Genomic DNA, 14748 nt, shown 5'->3' with positions numbered 1-14748 from the left:
GACTCTTAATAGACTAAGTCTGCACCCAATGGGGTCTACCATAGGGGGATGGCATCTAAATTTGAAGCATATACAAAAACTGGTCAATGTTCTAATAATGGTCATCAACAAATTTCAGATAGAGCCAGAAGAGAAAAACTGAAATAAAGGAGAAGCCTTATAGAGGTTCAGTCTTAGTATGGTCTCTTAGAGCTTAATAAAGGAGAAGTCTTATAGAGATTTTCAGCAAAGTAGATGAAAAAGATATATTTTGGCATGTAAAATTATCATGCAATCTCAAAAAACTAACGACAATAACAACACCTTGGGGAAGATTTCGATGGACAAGGCTTTCACGTGATCTAAAAGAACATTATCAAGTGTGATATTTCAAGAGCTGCTGATATTGTTGTGCTAGGACATGGAGGCACCAGTGAAGCTGAAAAGGATGTGAAAGGGTACATATCCTCAGAGCAAAGTGTGACAGGAATTCGCGTCCAATTGTACATTACGTAACGTACTGTACAGTACTTGTGTACCCAATATAATTTTTGGTATGCAGTATATATAAAAGTATATTTACAAAAATAAAAGTTTAAATATTACAGTACAGTACATGACTTAACTTACCAGACAATATTCTGCAATAAGGTACAGTTGGTGGGGTAGATGATAAATCGTGCAATTACAAATTGAACAATGAAGGTACATAACTGCACGGCATGACACATCTACGTGGACAAGCCAGCCATCACTGCTGCAAAGAATGGGTTAGTCCCGAATAATACAAAAATCGTATAATAGGACTGTGCAAGTACTAGAGTTATGTACAGTACTTTATATATACAGTTTAAAATATTAAACTATAAAAAAACACTGTTAAAGTTAATGTTACAGAGTAATTGTTAATTGAACTTCAAAGTTATAATTTCATTTGTATAGAAAAAATTAAACTATTAATGCAGTTTATCAAAATAATGTCCAAACCTTTAGTTTTACCAGTAATTTTTAATCAAAATTAAAAGTTGTACAATTACAATAATGTGCAATGTTTAATTCCTATTTTATGGTACTTTACAACTCTTAACTGAACCATTTATTGTACATACGATACAAATGGGAAATTTACTAAAACAAACATCTTTCCAATCAGCAAGGGTAGGATTATTGTCTGCACCAGGGGTTCTCAATCTGGGGATTTTGGGGGTACGTAACAAGTTTCTCAAATTACTTCAATTTTGAGATTGCAAACCTTTTTGTAGAAAGTGGGCTTCATGTGCTACGCTGGATGTTCTTCCACTAGAACCGGGTCAAAAGTACCAACACTTACAAGGAGCGATGTGAAGCCTCTTGAAGTTTTCATTTGTTTGTCCTAGTTATTTGCCACCGAAATATGCCAAATAATTATGAATACCATTGAAATTTGTTGTATGTAACATTTTATTAGAAAAATTACTTGATCATCATTAAGATAACGATAATAAGACATGAAACTGTCATGGTTGTTATTATTACGATAGAAAAAAATTGGAAATTTTGGAAACTCAAAACATGGAAAAACATTTTGTGGGTAAAGTACATCCCTCACTATACAATGTACATGAACCTTATAAAGTATTTAATTATTAATAAATGTCAATGTTAAATGTCAATGGTATTCATAGACACCTGGCATAACAGTGTTAAATTCCCTCATTACAAGTAAATAAAAAATAAAGAAACTCCATATCACTAGTAGGTAAAATTAGTTTTGTTGTTTTATGCCATCAGGCTTTCCACCAACAAGTGGATCATGAAGCTGCCTTATCTGAACAGTTACTTTCTTGTATCAACGCAGTCAACAAATCACTTACAAGTTACTTGGTAACTGTAACTGATTTTGTCGAAAAGCTGCAATTTTTTAAATGAAACTCAAACTTTGTGAATAAAAAGTGACAGTGGGCCAGTATAACGTTTTTGAGATTATGAATGAAAGTTTGTCAACTCTGTGTAAAGATAGCGTGGATGAGATCAGTGGTCTCACTCAGAAGCACTTGCTTTCTCTCAATCAAGTGTTTGATAACTATTTTCTTGATATCACAGACTTATATTAATAACTAATTCAAAATCCATTGAAGATGGACCCTAGATCCCTTACATATGAATTACATTTATTCATTAACTTTGTCAATGATTCACCTGTAAAAGATTCTTTCCATAGTTTGTCATTGACCAAATTCTGGTCAACAACGGCAAGCGTTTCTACTTTAACAAAGAAACGTATACAGAACCTCTAGATGTTTCCTTCTACATACCAATGTGAGCAGGGATTCTCAACACTGTGCTCGATTAAAAACAAGTTATGTACACGTCATACAGTCTAAGACAAGAATTGACTTGATAGCAAACAAACAGGCCCAACCACCTCATCAAATTAGTCTATATTGCCGTCACACACCAACTTCCCTTAGGGTTGTGGTGGCCTGTTGATAACGTCCTTGCCCGGTGATTACCAGACTGGGGTTCAAGTTCCGCTCAAACTCGTTACTTCCTTTGGTCGTTGCATCCTCACCATCCTAGTGAGCTAAGGAGGGGGGTTTAAAGGAATCTATAGGTCTATGCGAGTCATCAGGAGCCATTGCTTGGCTCTCCCTGGTCCTAGGTTTGGTGGAGAGGGGGGTTGGGGACTGATCATATGTACTGTACCTAAGGTCAGTCTCCTGGGCATTGTCCTGCTTGCTAGAGAAATGTACCATCCCTTGCCTCTGACCTTCATGAGCAACCTTTAACCCTTTAAAAATCTTAACCTTTAAACCTTTATTATTTTAAAGTCAGTAACTAATCACTAATAATTAGTTGCAAGGCCTAACAATCCGGATTAGTTCACAGTCAGAGGAACACAATGCCGCCTTATTTTTTTTATGCTCATGACACTGGTCATGCACAGTCATTTCCCCCATGAGCAACTAGATACAGTATAAGTTGTATAATGTATAGCACCTCTACCTCACAGTCACAGTTATTGGGAGAATGTGCCGGATTTATTTCAGTTTTATTATTTTCATATGCTATTCTCACACACACCGACTTACTTATCACTGTAACTATTAAAAAGTTTCAACTAGCTGCAAGCGGCACTAGTTCACTACCACAATGATCGAAAACTAACTGATATAGTTGCATTTTAGTAAACGGTCCAAAGCACAGCTGACCTCGCCTCTCTGCAGGTGAGACTTATTTCCCTTGTGCATTCTACGTATAGAAATAATACTTTGAGGGAGGGTATTTGGTAAAGTCTAAAGACTAATATCTTTGTGACTCGAGTTCCTATGTTAAAGACCAGTCGCACTGCTAGTTTTACAACCACACAAGGCTCTACAGGCCGCTAACAGTGCATAGCAATTGATTTTAACGAGGGTAGGATTCCAACAACTTTGATCACATATTGAAGCAAAGAGAACCCCGGCTCATTACCAAGGACAGTTGGTGAGGGCTTCCTCCCTCCTATGAGTGAGTCACCCCCATAAATAGCGAAGGGTTTTTATTTGTGCAGGAATAAATGAGAAATTTGTAAGCAATTTATGTTTTCCCAACATACAAACCTGTAACTATTAATACAAATTGGCCCACCACCCTGTCTCCCAAGAAGTCCTGCCAGTAAGCAAAGTGGTTGTTCTGCCCAGGTGTGTGAGTGAGTGGGGTAGCCGTGCTAGACCATTCTCTGCTAATTAGTGGTTGGGGTACTTATCCCACACTAAAATTATCATGACTCTTCTTTCAGCTTCGCAGAAAGTATTACCCATATAAATAGTTTCAGGTTTTTATGTTATGGAAAATACAACTTATTTATGCTAAATTTGTCATGTTTACCAAATATTGTATTCATGTAGATGAAATTTAGGACCTGATTACCCTTTTCTTTCATAATTTTCAGGCTGGACCTTACCACTTGGCTTTGGATGGAGTATTGATCCTCTGCATTATTTGGCTTTTTACAGCTAAGAAAAGGCCATCTAGACTAATCAAACTAACTAAAGAAGTAAGATATTTTTCTTCTAAGACTGGTTGATGATAAAAGTACAGTATAGTTTATACGTTTGTTCCTATGCAAAAGCAAACCTTTTGTCTTTTAATATAGAAGATACTTTAAGCAATCCGGATTGCCATTGAATTGTTAAAAAATTAGCTGGAAAATAACTGGTGTGAGATGAGGGGGGCTTCACTTACCCAACTGCCCGGCTAAATCAAGCTAATCAAGACATTAGCGGCTTGGTAAAAGGATGTGCTACTGTATCTCTTCGTTTTGTTGTTGGATTTTCTCTCTCTCTTGGTTTATTTGAGTAAAGTACTGTATTTGTTTGGCATACTAGTTATGGAAGCCTGTAAAATGTGTGATATAAGTAAGTGGCCTGGGAAAGGCATGTTTTGTGGAAGGTTTTATTTGTTCCTATGCAGATACAAACCCTCATCATTTACTGGGTTAGTGATGGTGCTGTTTTTCTTACAGCCATATTGAGGAATTACCATGGGTCTGGCAACATTGTACAATTGCATCACAGACCCACTATTGCTTCGGTGAAAGTGCTAGCTTTTGTATTCTCACGCTGCTCTTGGTCAAGACGATGTTCGTTTATCCGTTACAGACCTTACTACAATGCCTTTTGTAGTGCTTTTCCTTACCCTCAAAATTGGTGTTAAACCTCAACTGTTCATGTAAACCTGCCAAAGTTTTGAAGGTTTCCCCTGTGGCCCCTTCATGAGCAGAGTGGAAATTGATCACCATCCCTTATGTGCAACGTGTAAGAAAAAGATATGCGAAATGAACTCCTAGTGATATTTTTCTGGGTGTGGTCACCCTCCCAATGGGTGAAGTATAAAACCACAGAGAAAAGAAGCATCGTTTCCCTCCAATAGATTCTTCCTCAAAGGGAAGCAAGAAGCTGGCGCATTCTTTTCCCAACCGAGAACTTTCCCTGTCTGATCCTTTGTTATCAGTTTCTTGAGATGTCAATAACAAAGGATAGCAACCGATCTTTTATGCATGAGTTTATTGATGTAATGTTTCCTGCCCTCCTTAGCAAGGCCGAGAATACCATTAGTGATCCCAACTTCAGCATCTGCCCTTATTCAAACTGAGGATAATGCCTCAGTAGAAGTGCCTCTGATATCACAAGAGTTTGAGAATCATGGTCATTTTTCATCTCCTCCTCCAATTGTGTGAAGCTCTTATGAGTGGTAATTTCAGATGTGGGGGTTCAGAGACACTACTCCTCAGTTCCAGAAGTTTCCCCTAAACCAGTAATGCATATATCACCACAACGTGCCCTGAAACTTATGTCTTGTCATTCTATGACCGTACACCATGCATCTCTTCATATGCCTACTATGGCATTGGAGGATTCTTATTATTCGACTTCCCTCATACATAAACTTTTCCTGTCTTTACACACAGTTCTACAGGTACAGTTACCCCTAAGAGTAAAGTGGTGAAACATTATTCTCCTAAAAAATCCTCAGCCCTTCCTCTTACCCCACAGGGTTCTACAGGTTCAGCTTCTCCAAACAGGGAAGTACTGACTTTAGGACAAAAAGATCAACAGATTAGATATTGGACTAGTGCTAATGCCTCAGCAAACCTGCAAACAACCCCTTTGTACTTTTTTTCACAAAGCTTCAAAGTGTTTGCTAGTGCATCCACATGAATGAGCCACACGCCATAGTACTTGTGCACCCTATGAACGCACCACCACTTTGTGTCCTCCTGTTGGTGTCCCCTGAAAGTGCTACCCCCTAATATTTTGCATCCCCTGCTGAAGCTGAATGCGCCCCTGCCATTACAAGTTTCTACTTCAAGGGTTTTGCCCTCTATCCCATTATCCATTTTGGAAATTGTCAGATGTTCATCAGTGATTCACAAGTCAAAACCTTCAGACCAATGTAGGGAATCTTTGGTGTTAGAAGTTAGATTGATTGATTGATTTAGTTTTCTGGCATCTTGACATCGAAGGTCATAGACGCCGATAGTTTGTCATAAATAAAGAATAGATAGAATTAAATTTTAAACCATAAAAGTGAGGTTCATTTAAAAGTTAAATAGCTTTCTGAAGACCTGCTTCTGAAATAAATCTAAAAATACTGCTAGCATAGTACAACACACACAGCCTAAGAATCTTGGCAAGGATGATTCGACCATCCATACCTCAAGTCTAGAACATTTATACATTTCTTAAGGTGCCAAAAGTAGGGCATTCAGTCAACCTTGGTCTCAATCTACTGATAGAGTGCAGAGCCTTATGCTCCATTTACAAAAGTTATTCCTCCTGCTTCCCAGTAACATACGCTAATAGTATATAAACATCAAGACCCCGAGTTCTCCTTAAGAATTTCAAGTTATATCATAGATACAGCACAGAATCTACAGTTGAAAGCTTGGAAAGATCTGATTTTCACACAAAAGATTATAAATTATAGAAATCTAATTTTCACTGTTCATTAGCTGAGAAAGAGGTTAAACTCCACTATTCTGTAATGAGACTTTCACTGGAATGGGTGACATTCAATTGTGATTTTTCTTGATCTCCCCAACTCTCCTCTGCTTATACAACAAAGGTTTGGCATGAACAAAAAGATGTTCCAGAAAAGAATAAGAATTCCAGGACAGTTTCAAAATAGAAACAAAGTCCGTCAGTATCCAGGCTAAGATATGTCTTCAGGTCCTTCATCCCTTTTGGTTATTGAAGATTTTCCGTAACTTTCTTCTGCAGCCGATTCCTGTGGGGTGACACATGCTGCTTCTCTGAAGGTTCCAGTGTAGGGTCCAGGCAAAGCATCCATTTTCTTGAAAATATGGAGTCTTATTCGCTGTATTAACAGCCGTGGAGAAGCCCCTCACTCTCCTGTGGTTGGGAGATTTATTGATGGTTTCTTCCTGGAACTCCATAGTGCCTGTTGTAAGTTAACATTCCTACTTTAGTGTTGTTAAATGAACCAAATAAGTAAAATCTTCCTTAGGACAAGCAGGTTGGCAAGACTACTTTCTCCTGCTCTCTCCCGTCAGCATAAGTTTTACATTCTTATGGAAGCATATACCAATCCCTTACCTACTGACCAGAATGTGGCTCCCCAGACACGAGGTACCTCCGGTGATTGACTTATCCAATAAACAATGCCTTCTCTGCCTCAGAGTTGCAGATCTAGAGCCTGCAACCACATTAGTCTTTTTAAACTTGTACATTCTAAAGCTAAAACTCTAAAATTCAGGCTCCACCTGTGTGCCTTTATCTGGGGGTAATTAGATCCTCAAAAAGAAGGCTGCTGTTTCTTCTAAATTTTATCAACATGTATGTTAGTGATATATTTGCCCTGAGAAACACTTGTGTTATAAACCACTCAATACTTTTCACCTGTGGAAATGGCCATAGAAGTTGAGAAATGGGAGAAGTCTAGCCAGGCTTCTTTTTCCAGGAGAGTAGCAGCAAAATAATTTTCCACTCTTCCCCCAGCTATGTCTAGACCATCTCCGACAAAGCAGATACCCTAGCATTGTCTTCTGCCAAAAATGGACAGCACACAACAGTAGAAGTATAAGAGACATGGATTCCCCATCTTCCTTTCAATATGGAGGTAATCTCTCATCCAGAAAGAACAGATCTCTGCAGTGCCAGTTATGGGTGGCATGTCTCCCAATTCACTACCAGTGGGGGAATGCCAGCAAAGTCTTTGGACAAAAGAAGTTGAGAAATGGGAGAAGTCTAGCCAGGCTTCTTTTTCCAGGAGAGTAGCAGCAAAATAATTTTCCACTCTTCCCCCAGCTATGTCTAGACCATCTCCGACAAAGCAGATACCCTAGCATTGTCTTCTGCCAAAAATGGACAGCACACAACAGTAGAAGTATAAGAGACATGGATTCCCCATCTTCCTTTCAATATGGAGGTAATCTCTCATCCAGAAAGAACAGATCTCTGCAGTGCCAGTTATGGGTGGCATGTCCCCCAATTCACTACCAGTGGGGGAATGCCAGCAAAGTCTTTGGACAAAGTGGCAATTTTACAGGGCAGAACCCTGGGTGGTGGAGGTATTCCACTCAAGGTATCACATCACGTTATAAAAATGACAATTTCCTCTAACGCAGACACTGATGATCCCATCGTTTTATTAGATGGGATTCTGGAAAGACCTTTCACATAAAGAAGTGCAAAACATGCTGGATAAAAATGCCATCGAAGAAGTCTTATATGGGTCCCCAGAATTTCTCCAGCAACCTCTTCCTAGTTTGGAAACTGGAGACCTATCATAGGTCTTTCCTACTTGAATTAGTTCATCCTACAGGTCTGATTCAAGATAGAACTACAAGCACAGTTATCTAGACAATCCATTAGAATGACTTCCTGTTGTCCATAGACCTTCAAGCCGCATACTTCCATATACCAGGCTATCTGCGATCGAGGAAGTACAACAGTGTTTTTGGCATAAATTTCCATACAAAGGTAGAATGATTGGCTCCTCTACTTACTCTTCCTCCACTCTGTAAAGTGCAGTAGCCAGAGTGCCAGACAAGGAATTGCGTGAAGGCTTCTCAACAGATTAGTGTAACCTTTTTCTCAGACAGCATTGGTGAAGAGGTAACTTCCCAATATTCTAACAATAGTGAGAAAGGGTAAGTGTCTACCTACCATCTATAAATGTGTCTTAGCCTGACAATTTTAACAAAATATCCTCAGAGTTAGTCGCTTTCTCCTTCACCTAATACAAGTTTCCCCATAAACTAGTATTACTCTATACCTTAACTGCTTCCACATCAGAATTATTATCTGATCAAGATACTATTGATGTCGTCTTCTTCAATTGGAACCAGGTAGACTGACACTTCCAGGAAGAAAAAAATTAGCCTTCCAGTTGGATCATAGGGACTCCCTCCCACCAAGACATGCGTGTATTCTATTAACAGACAAAATTTTTTTTTTTTGCACAGGAACTTTTTTTCTTATGTCCCACACTTCATCTACTTTTTTTGCACAGAAACAAACACCAAAATTCTTTAGAACTACACAAATCTGTTTCCTTCAATCAAATTTTCCCCTTCAACTACCTGTCTTGTGACCTGACGCCAAAGGTTGAATATAGCCCGACTAGGTTAAGAAGTTTACCCTACACCCACCTGTCATCATCTTAATACATTGCTAACGAATCAACATGCATTCAGCTTCCACCAGAGCATCTCCTATGTTAATGGATTCAAGAAAAATATAAATTACTGTACTTTTAAAATTTGGTATATTTGACGAGTCTATTATGTTGCCCTATTGTATTTAGTTATCTTCAGTACCATTAGGATAGGTCTTACATGTCATGTAAAATGAGTTCTCTCAGTTTCCTTCTGGCTTATGAACACCATCTATTTCCATTTGTTGTATTTAATTTTACTCTCATATCTACCATCATTCTGCTAAACGTTTCTCTCCTTTTCTCATTTATAATTTTTGGTTATTTTCAAATAGCCTTTAGTCTTCATCTTATGGTCATATATTTGTATGAATTTTATGAAAGACTGGTACTTAAAAAATGTACTTGTGAAACGAGCATTAAGAGTATTAAATGTTTTTTTATTTTTTTTTTTTTTTAGGTTTTGCTTACCAATAACCAAATTACGTATTTATAGCATTTTATCATCCGGAAATCATGCAGACTGAAATGGAAAGTAATATAAAATATCATTTCTTGATGTAGGAAGAAGACGACCTTATTGCAGAGTGGATTCCAGAACCTCTTGTTCCAAACCCTCCTGAAGCAGACCATCCTTCATTAAATACCAGAACTGTTCATGGAAAGGTGAGTAGGGTCAGTGGGAAACTATCTTGGAAGTTATATATTTCTAATGCTTATAATGGTAATGGGAACTTGTTGAAGTTAGATGTTTAGAAGTGCAGATCTGCCTCAATTTGGATACTTTAATTTTTTTTCTAATCATTTGGCAGGTAATTTTACATTCTAAAAGTTGTACATGGAAACTTCTCTTGACATTTTAATTTTATATATTTTATCAGTGTAAAAGTTATATTTTGTATATGTACATTTTCTATTCACTAGAAGTGAATGTACAGAATGTAGGCTATAAAATTCCCTACCTTTACATATTTGAATGACAAAAATTAGCCTAATATTTAATTAAAAAAGTTCGAATTTTTTTTTCTTAAAAATTCAAAATTCAATTTGTTCCTATACAGATACAAACCCTCATCCTTTAAAAGAGCATGATTTCATTAAAGCTGAAAACTCAGCAAACTAGATTTTATAAGAGATATCCGTAGTTATAAGTGGGCAGTAGAGAAGCCATACCACCTGCAAGCTCCTTGATTAGCCACTTGAATTCAGCCTTGAAGCTATACAGACATACTCTTGGTGACTGAATTTGGTTAATTAAGTTTTTCATTTCTTTCCAGTCTGATTGGTTGATTTTGAGAATGGAGAAACCATGTGGGCAAGCAATCCTGCCCTGACACTCCTGGCCTTAAGTGTGGAAAATTATGAGTGGGAGATTAGTGGATCCCAATTAATTTGTAGGGGCCTTGACTGTAAGGAGTCATTGCCTTGTAATGAATGTATATCGTGGCCATCACGGGAGGAAAAAGAAGGCTAAACAAGATACTCCTCCAAGATCTGGCTTGCAGGCACAGTGTTCTTTTAAACCTTTTTTAGGCTTCTGACTGTACCTCCTTCTTCACCCCTCCCTGGAGGGGGTAACCGAGACAGATGGGGAAACTTGAATTGACCTTAACACAAGCTCCAAGAAAGTTTGTCCTGCCCACTCTTCCTAGAGAGGAGGGCAGTTCTCAGCTGGTTTAGGAATTTTCATCTTAAGAAAAGCCTCACCCTTCTTGTGGAGGTCTTTTTTTTTTTTTTTGGATGCTGGCCTTTTTTACCCAATTTTTTTGTTTATCACAAAGATGGAGTCCCTATAGCTGGTCTTTAGACTTAACGGCCCAAGAGACAGTAGTAGCTTTATCAACTCAATGTTGGTAGGACCACCGCTGGTGATCACAGAGACGACCTTGTATATGAAGATGGATCTCCTTTCAGTTCCTCTGGATCTCATGCTTGGTCAGATGCATAGGATAAAAAAAATGTGGTGGACATCCGAACTCCGAGACTGTTTCAGGCCAAAGGTCAAAAGCAGAGAAGACTCATTCCATAAACTGGAGAGAACTTTGGGACCATTCGGTGAGGTCTTCCAGTATTTCAAGACCATTTGGCAGACTCAGTAGTGGCAGTCTTTGTTGACATTTGATGGCCATCTCTAATTGGAGTTAACGGGGGGGGGGGGGGGGGCCTCGGTCGGAGCCCATAATCTTGAGGCCCTCACAATTCTGTGTTGGGCTGAGAGGATGAGGACATCTTTAATTCCCAAGTTTTTTCTGGGTCATCTCAACATCTTGCTGGAAGCCCTATTGAGAAGAATCAGGTTTAAGGCTCAGGAATGACCCTTTGCCAGGATGTCTTCATTGACCTAAAGAGGTGGTGGCCAGTAACAGGCAATCTGTTCAGCATTCCTCCAAACTTTATATGTCAGGTCTTTTTCTCTTCTTTACCAGATCCTCAGAGCATCTTGGCGAGTAATCATCTGTAGGATCTTTTGATCCTCCTATTCTGCCCTAAAAAGGGGGAAATTTTACTATATCACCTCTCCCTGTCAATGTGGATAATTTTGCCTAATTATACAAAGATAATGTTTATTAATATGCAATGTTCATGATAAGATTAGTAATACCTGGATAATTTAGCTAGTCCCACATATCCATCCCAACATCTGGTTTTACACAACAGACTAGAAAGGAGAGTGAATTTTTGTTTCAGCCAACAGAATAGGAGGTACAGAAACAGGGTTGCCTATGTGGTTAAACTGAAAATAGCTCTTGTAAATCAGTTTATGCAATGGAACACAGATTGCTAATTGTAAATCAGAGTAAACAGTGGAACAGATTGTTTAAAGAATTATAGATTTTATTTTGAAAGTTCCCTTTTCATTAACTTTTCCAGGTTGGCCGTTATATTGATTTAGGAACTGGTGACAAGATGTTAAATCTTGGAACTCACAGTTACTTGAACTTAGGTGAGCGACCAGAGGTTGAAAAAGCTGCTCTGCTGTGTCTAGACAAGTATGGTGTTGGGTCTTGTGGTCCTCGAGCATTTTATGGTACAACCCGTAAGTACTTCATAACTCCCAAAAATTGGTTGTGAATTTGGTATGAAATTTATTGCTCATCTTCATTCATTAATGATTTGTCTGTATGTGGGATATTTTGCCTAAAATATCTTGTGTCCTAAATAGTATATATTTCTTCATCCTACTACACAGTCCCTGTGCTTAGTGAAATTTATGGCTAACAAAATTTTATTTACTACAGTTGATTTCATTAAACACTTGATAGTAAGTTTGTCACCTGTCCGCTAAATACTGTAAGTTTTATTTGCATCTTCAAGTTTTAATTTATAAATTTAAAATTCAAATTTTAATGAGGTAACATTTTAGATGATTTATGGTAGACAGTACTGTAATGTTATTCATAAGTACAAGCCCTGTGAAGAAGTAGGAATAAACTATCTGATAATATGGATTACCTCTCCTACTAAAATCTCATTTTCCCCTGCAGAAGTTCACTTGGAGTTGGAAGACAGACTTGCAGCTTACTTTAATTGTGAAATGAGTGTCCTATATTCATATGGATTTTCAACAATAGCTTCTGCTATTCCGGCTTTCTCTAAAAGTTGGGATATTATTTATGCGTAAGTATTATTTCTATGAATTTCACCAGAGATTCATATGGCTTTCATACTTGAAGCTACCTAATTGTAGAAATCTTATAGAATTTAAGATATCCTCTTCTCCCTCACTTTTGTGGCATATATGGCAGCATATGGTAATGATCGTGGATTCCATCTTCAGTCTGCTCATGAAAAGCAATCTAGTTAGGTGTCCATTGTTCATGCTCCACTAATCAATGATTAAGAATTTTTATTACACATGCTAGTAAGCTTTAGCTTAAATGGGATGTCTTCACTTGGGTTTAATGTGTGTGTGTGTGTTAATTGTTCAAGTGAATTCTAACTAGAGAATAGGGATCCTCATTCAGAGAGTCATGTGTCGTGGGGAACAATGTACAAGTCTGAACGAGTTCGTGAGGACTCACACAGAAAATAAATTTAAATTCAGGGGAGAATCACAAAAAAACTAAGTTAGTGGATTTAGGCTGTGATGGGGATATTACTGCTCGGGCTATTATAGACCGAAGTTCATAGTACTAATGTGCTTAATACAGTCCTCAATTTTCCTTGCAGGGAAAAGTAAGCAATCTTAATGCAACCTGAGAAGGCTTAATCGCCTTCAAGCTTTAGCAGTGTTACAAGGCTAACCTGTCCCAATTTGAACACTAAGCTAACTCCTTATGTTTTGCCTAGTGGTTCAGTGTACTATTTAGTTCTATTGGTACAGAGCATTATTGAGTCAACCGCCTCCCCATGAGCAGGAGTCTCTCCAGTTGCTCTACATTCTTTTATTGTGAAACCCTCTTTTTCTGCAATCCTGTCAGCTACCCTGATTGGTTAGGAGTATGGATACATGTATTTCTACTCCCACTGAAGCCAGTGTAGCGGAGCAACCTTTCAGTGGTATCATTAATAATGTGGTTTGTATTATAACTATGGTGCCAGGAACACCAATTTTCACCAAGCCTATAACAACAGCTGGTCGGGCTCAGAAACCGTTACATCATGATTTACCTGGCAGTCCTAATAAAGCCTAATGAAGGCTCAGGCCTAGGCATGTCTCAACATTTCCCCTAGTGGCATTAATACTAGAGATAGTAAATCTAAAATGGGAACAAAAAATATATTTTTTCAAGAGTGAATGCTTCACGAGAAAAGGATCCTGACTGTGAGAGATATATGGACTTGGAAGATACCAAGACAGATTAAGAATACCGTTTTCAGGATTCCCGTAAACTTGTTACAGAAATGTTTCCAAAGAAATTACTTCAGGTAAGTTCAGACAATACCTTTTCTTCTATGTTATCTCATGCTATTCATTCAAAGAATTTATACCACAATTTTCCAGTATTTTTACTAAGTGGATAAATTGACGACTCAGGTTACAGGGAAAACTACTGCTGCTATTTCCCATTTGCTGTTTAAGCCTCATCTTCCAAGGAAGTGTCAATTTACAAAACAAGTCGGATAACATAGCTTTCTAGGATCAGGCTAATCTGTTGATGCCCCTGGTGAGACTCAACAAGAGGCAGTCATTACATTTAGGTTTGTTTGTACTCTTACAATCATTAATCCTTCAATAGGGAGTATGATTTCAGTAAAGAGGGAAAGTCAGACATTAAAATTTAGGTAGTCACTAGCAAGTAGCAAGGGAAGCCTAAGTCCCCTGCCAGCTCACCGAGTAGCTGCTTTGAATTCAGCCACTTAGCAGTACAGTCATATGCTCAGAGCTAACAAACTACTTTTTTACACTTTTTCTTGCAGATTGTTGTGTGTTTGGCAGATGTAGAAACCCCTTGCGGACTTAGAGGGCATGTAGACCTACCTAGGTGTTTCCAGCCATTAGTGTCGAACCTTAAGAGCAATACAGTTTTTCTTGCAGATTGTTGTGTGTTTGGCAGATGTATAAACCACTTGCAGACTAAGGGCATGTGGACCTACCCAGGTGTTTCCAGCCATTAGTGTGGAACCTTATAAGCAATACCTTCATGGCTCCCCATTATTTTGTGACTGTCTTTGAGTGGTCATAAC

At 38.2% G+C, this 14748-nt stretch overlaps 1 protein-coding gene across 1 annotated transcript in view; it reads left to right on the top strand.

Annotated features, from left to right (window-relative positions):
• The first annotated feature begins 701 nt into the window (after positions 1–701).
• The window catches only part of LOC137641257 (serine palmitoyltransferase 1-like), a 94798-nt gene continuing 80751 nt past the window's right edge, over positions 702–14748 (top strand). The window contains exons 1-6 of the mRNA XM_068373687.1: positions 702–749; positions 1750–1842; positions 3860–3997; positions 9685–9786; positions 11992–12157; positions 12606–12738. Of these exons, the coding sequence (XP_068229788.1) occupies positions 702–749; positions 1750–1842; positions 3860–3997; positions 9685–9786; positions 11992–12157; positions 12606–12738 (680 nt within the window). The remainder of the gene's footprint in view (positions 750–1749; positions 1843–3859; positions 3998–9684; positions 9787–11991; positions 12158–12605; positions 12739–14748) is intronic.

Source organism: Palaemon carinicauda, chromosome 5, assembly GCF_036898095.1.
Source record: "Palaemon carinicauda isolate YSFRI2023 chromosome 5, ASM3689809v2, whole genome shotgun sequence".
Classification (NCBI taxonomy): domain Eukaryota; kingdom Metazoa; phylum Arthropoda; class Malacostraca; order Decapoda; family Palaemonidae; genus Palaemon; species Palaemon carinicauda.
Note: the sequence above shows the minus strand (reverse complement) of the source record. Positions and strands in the feature narration are given on the sequence as shown.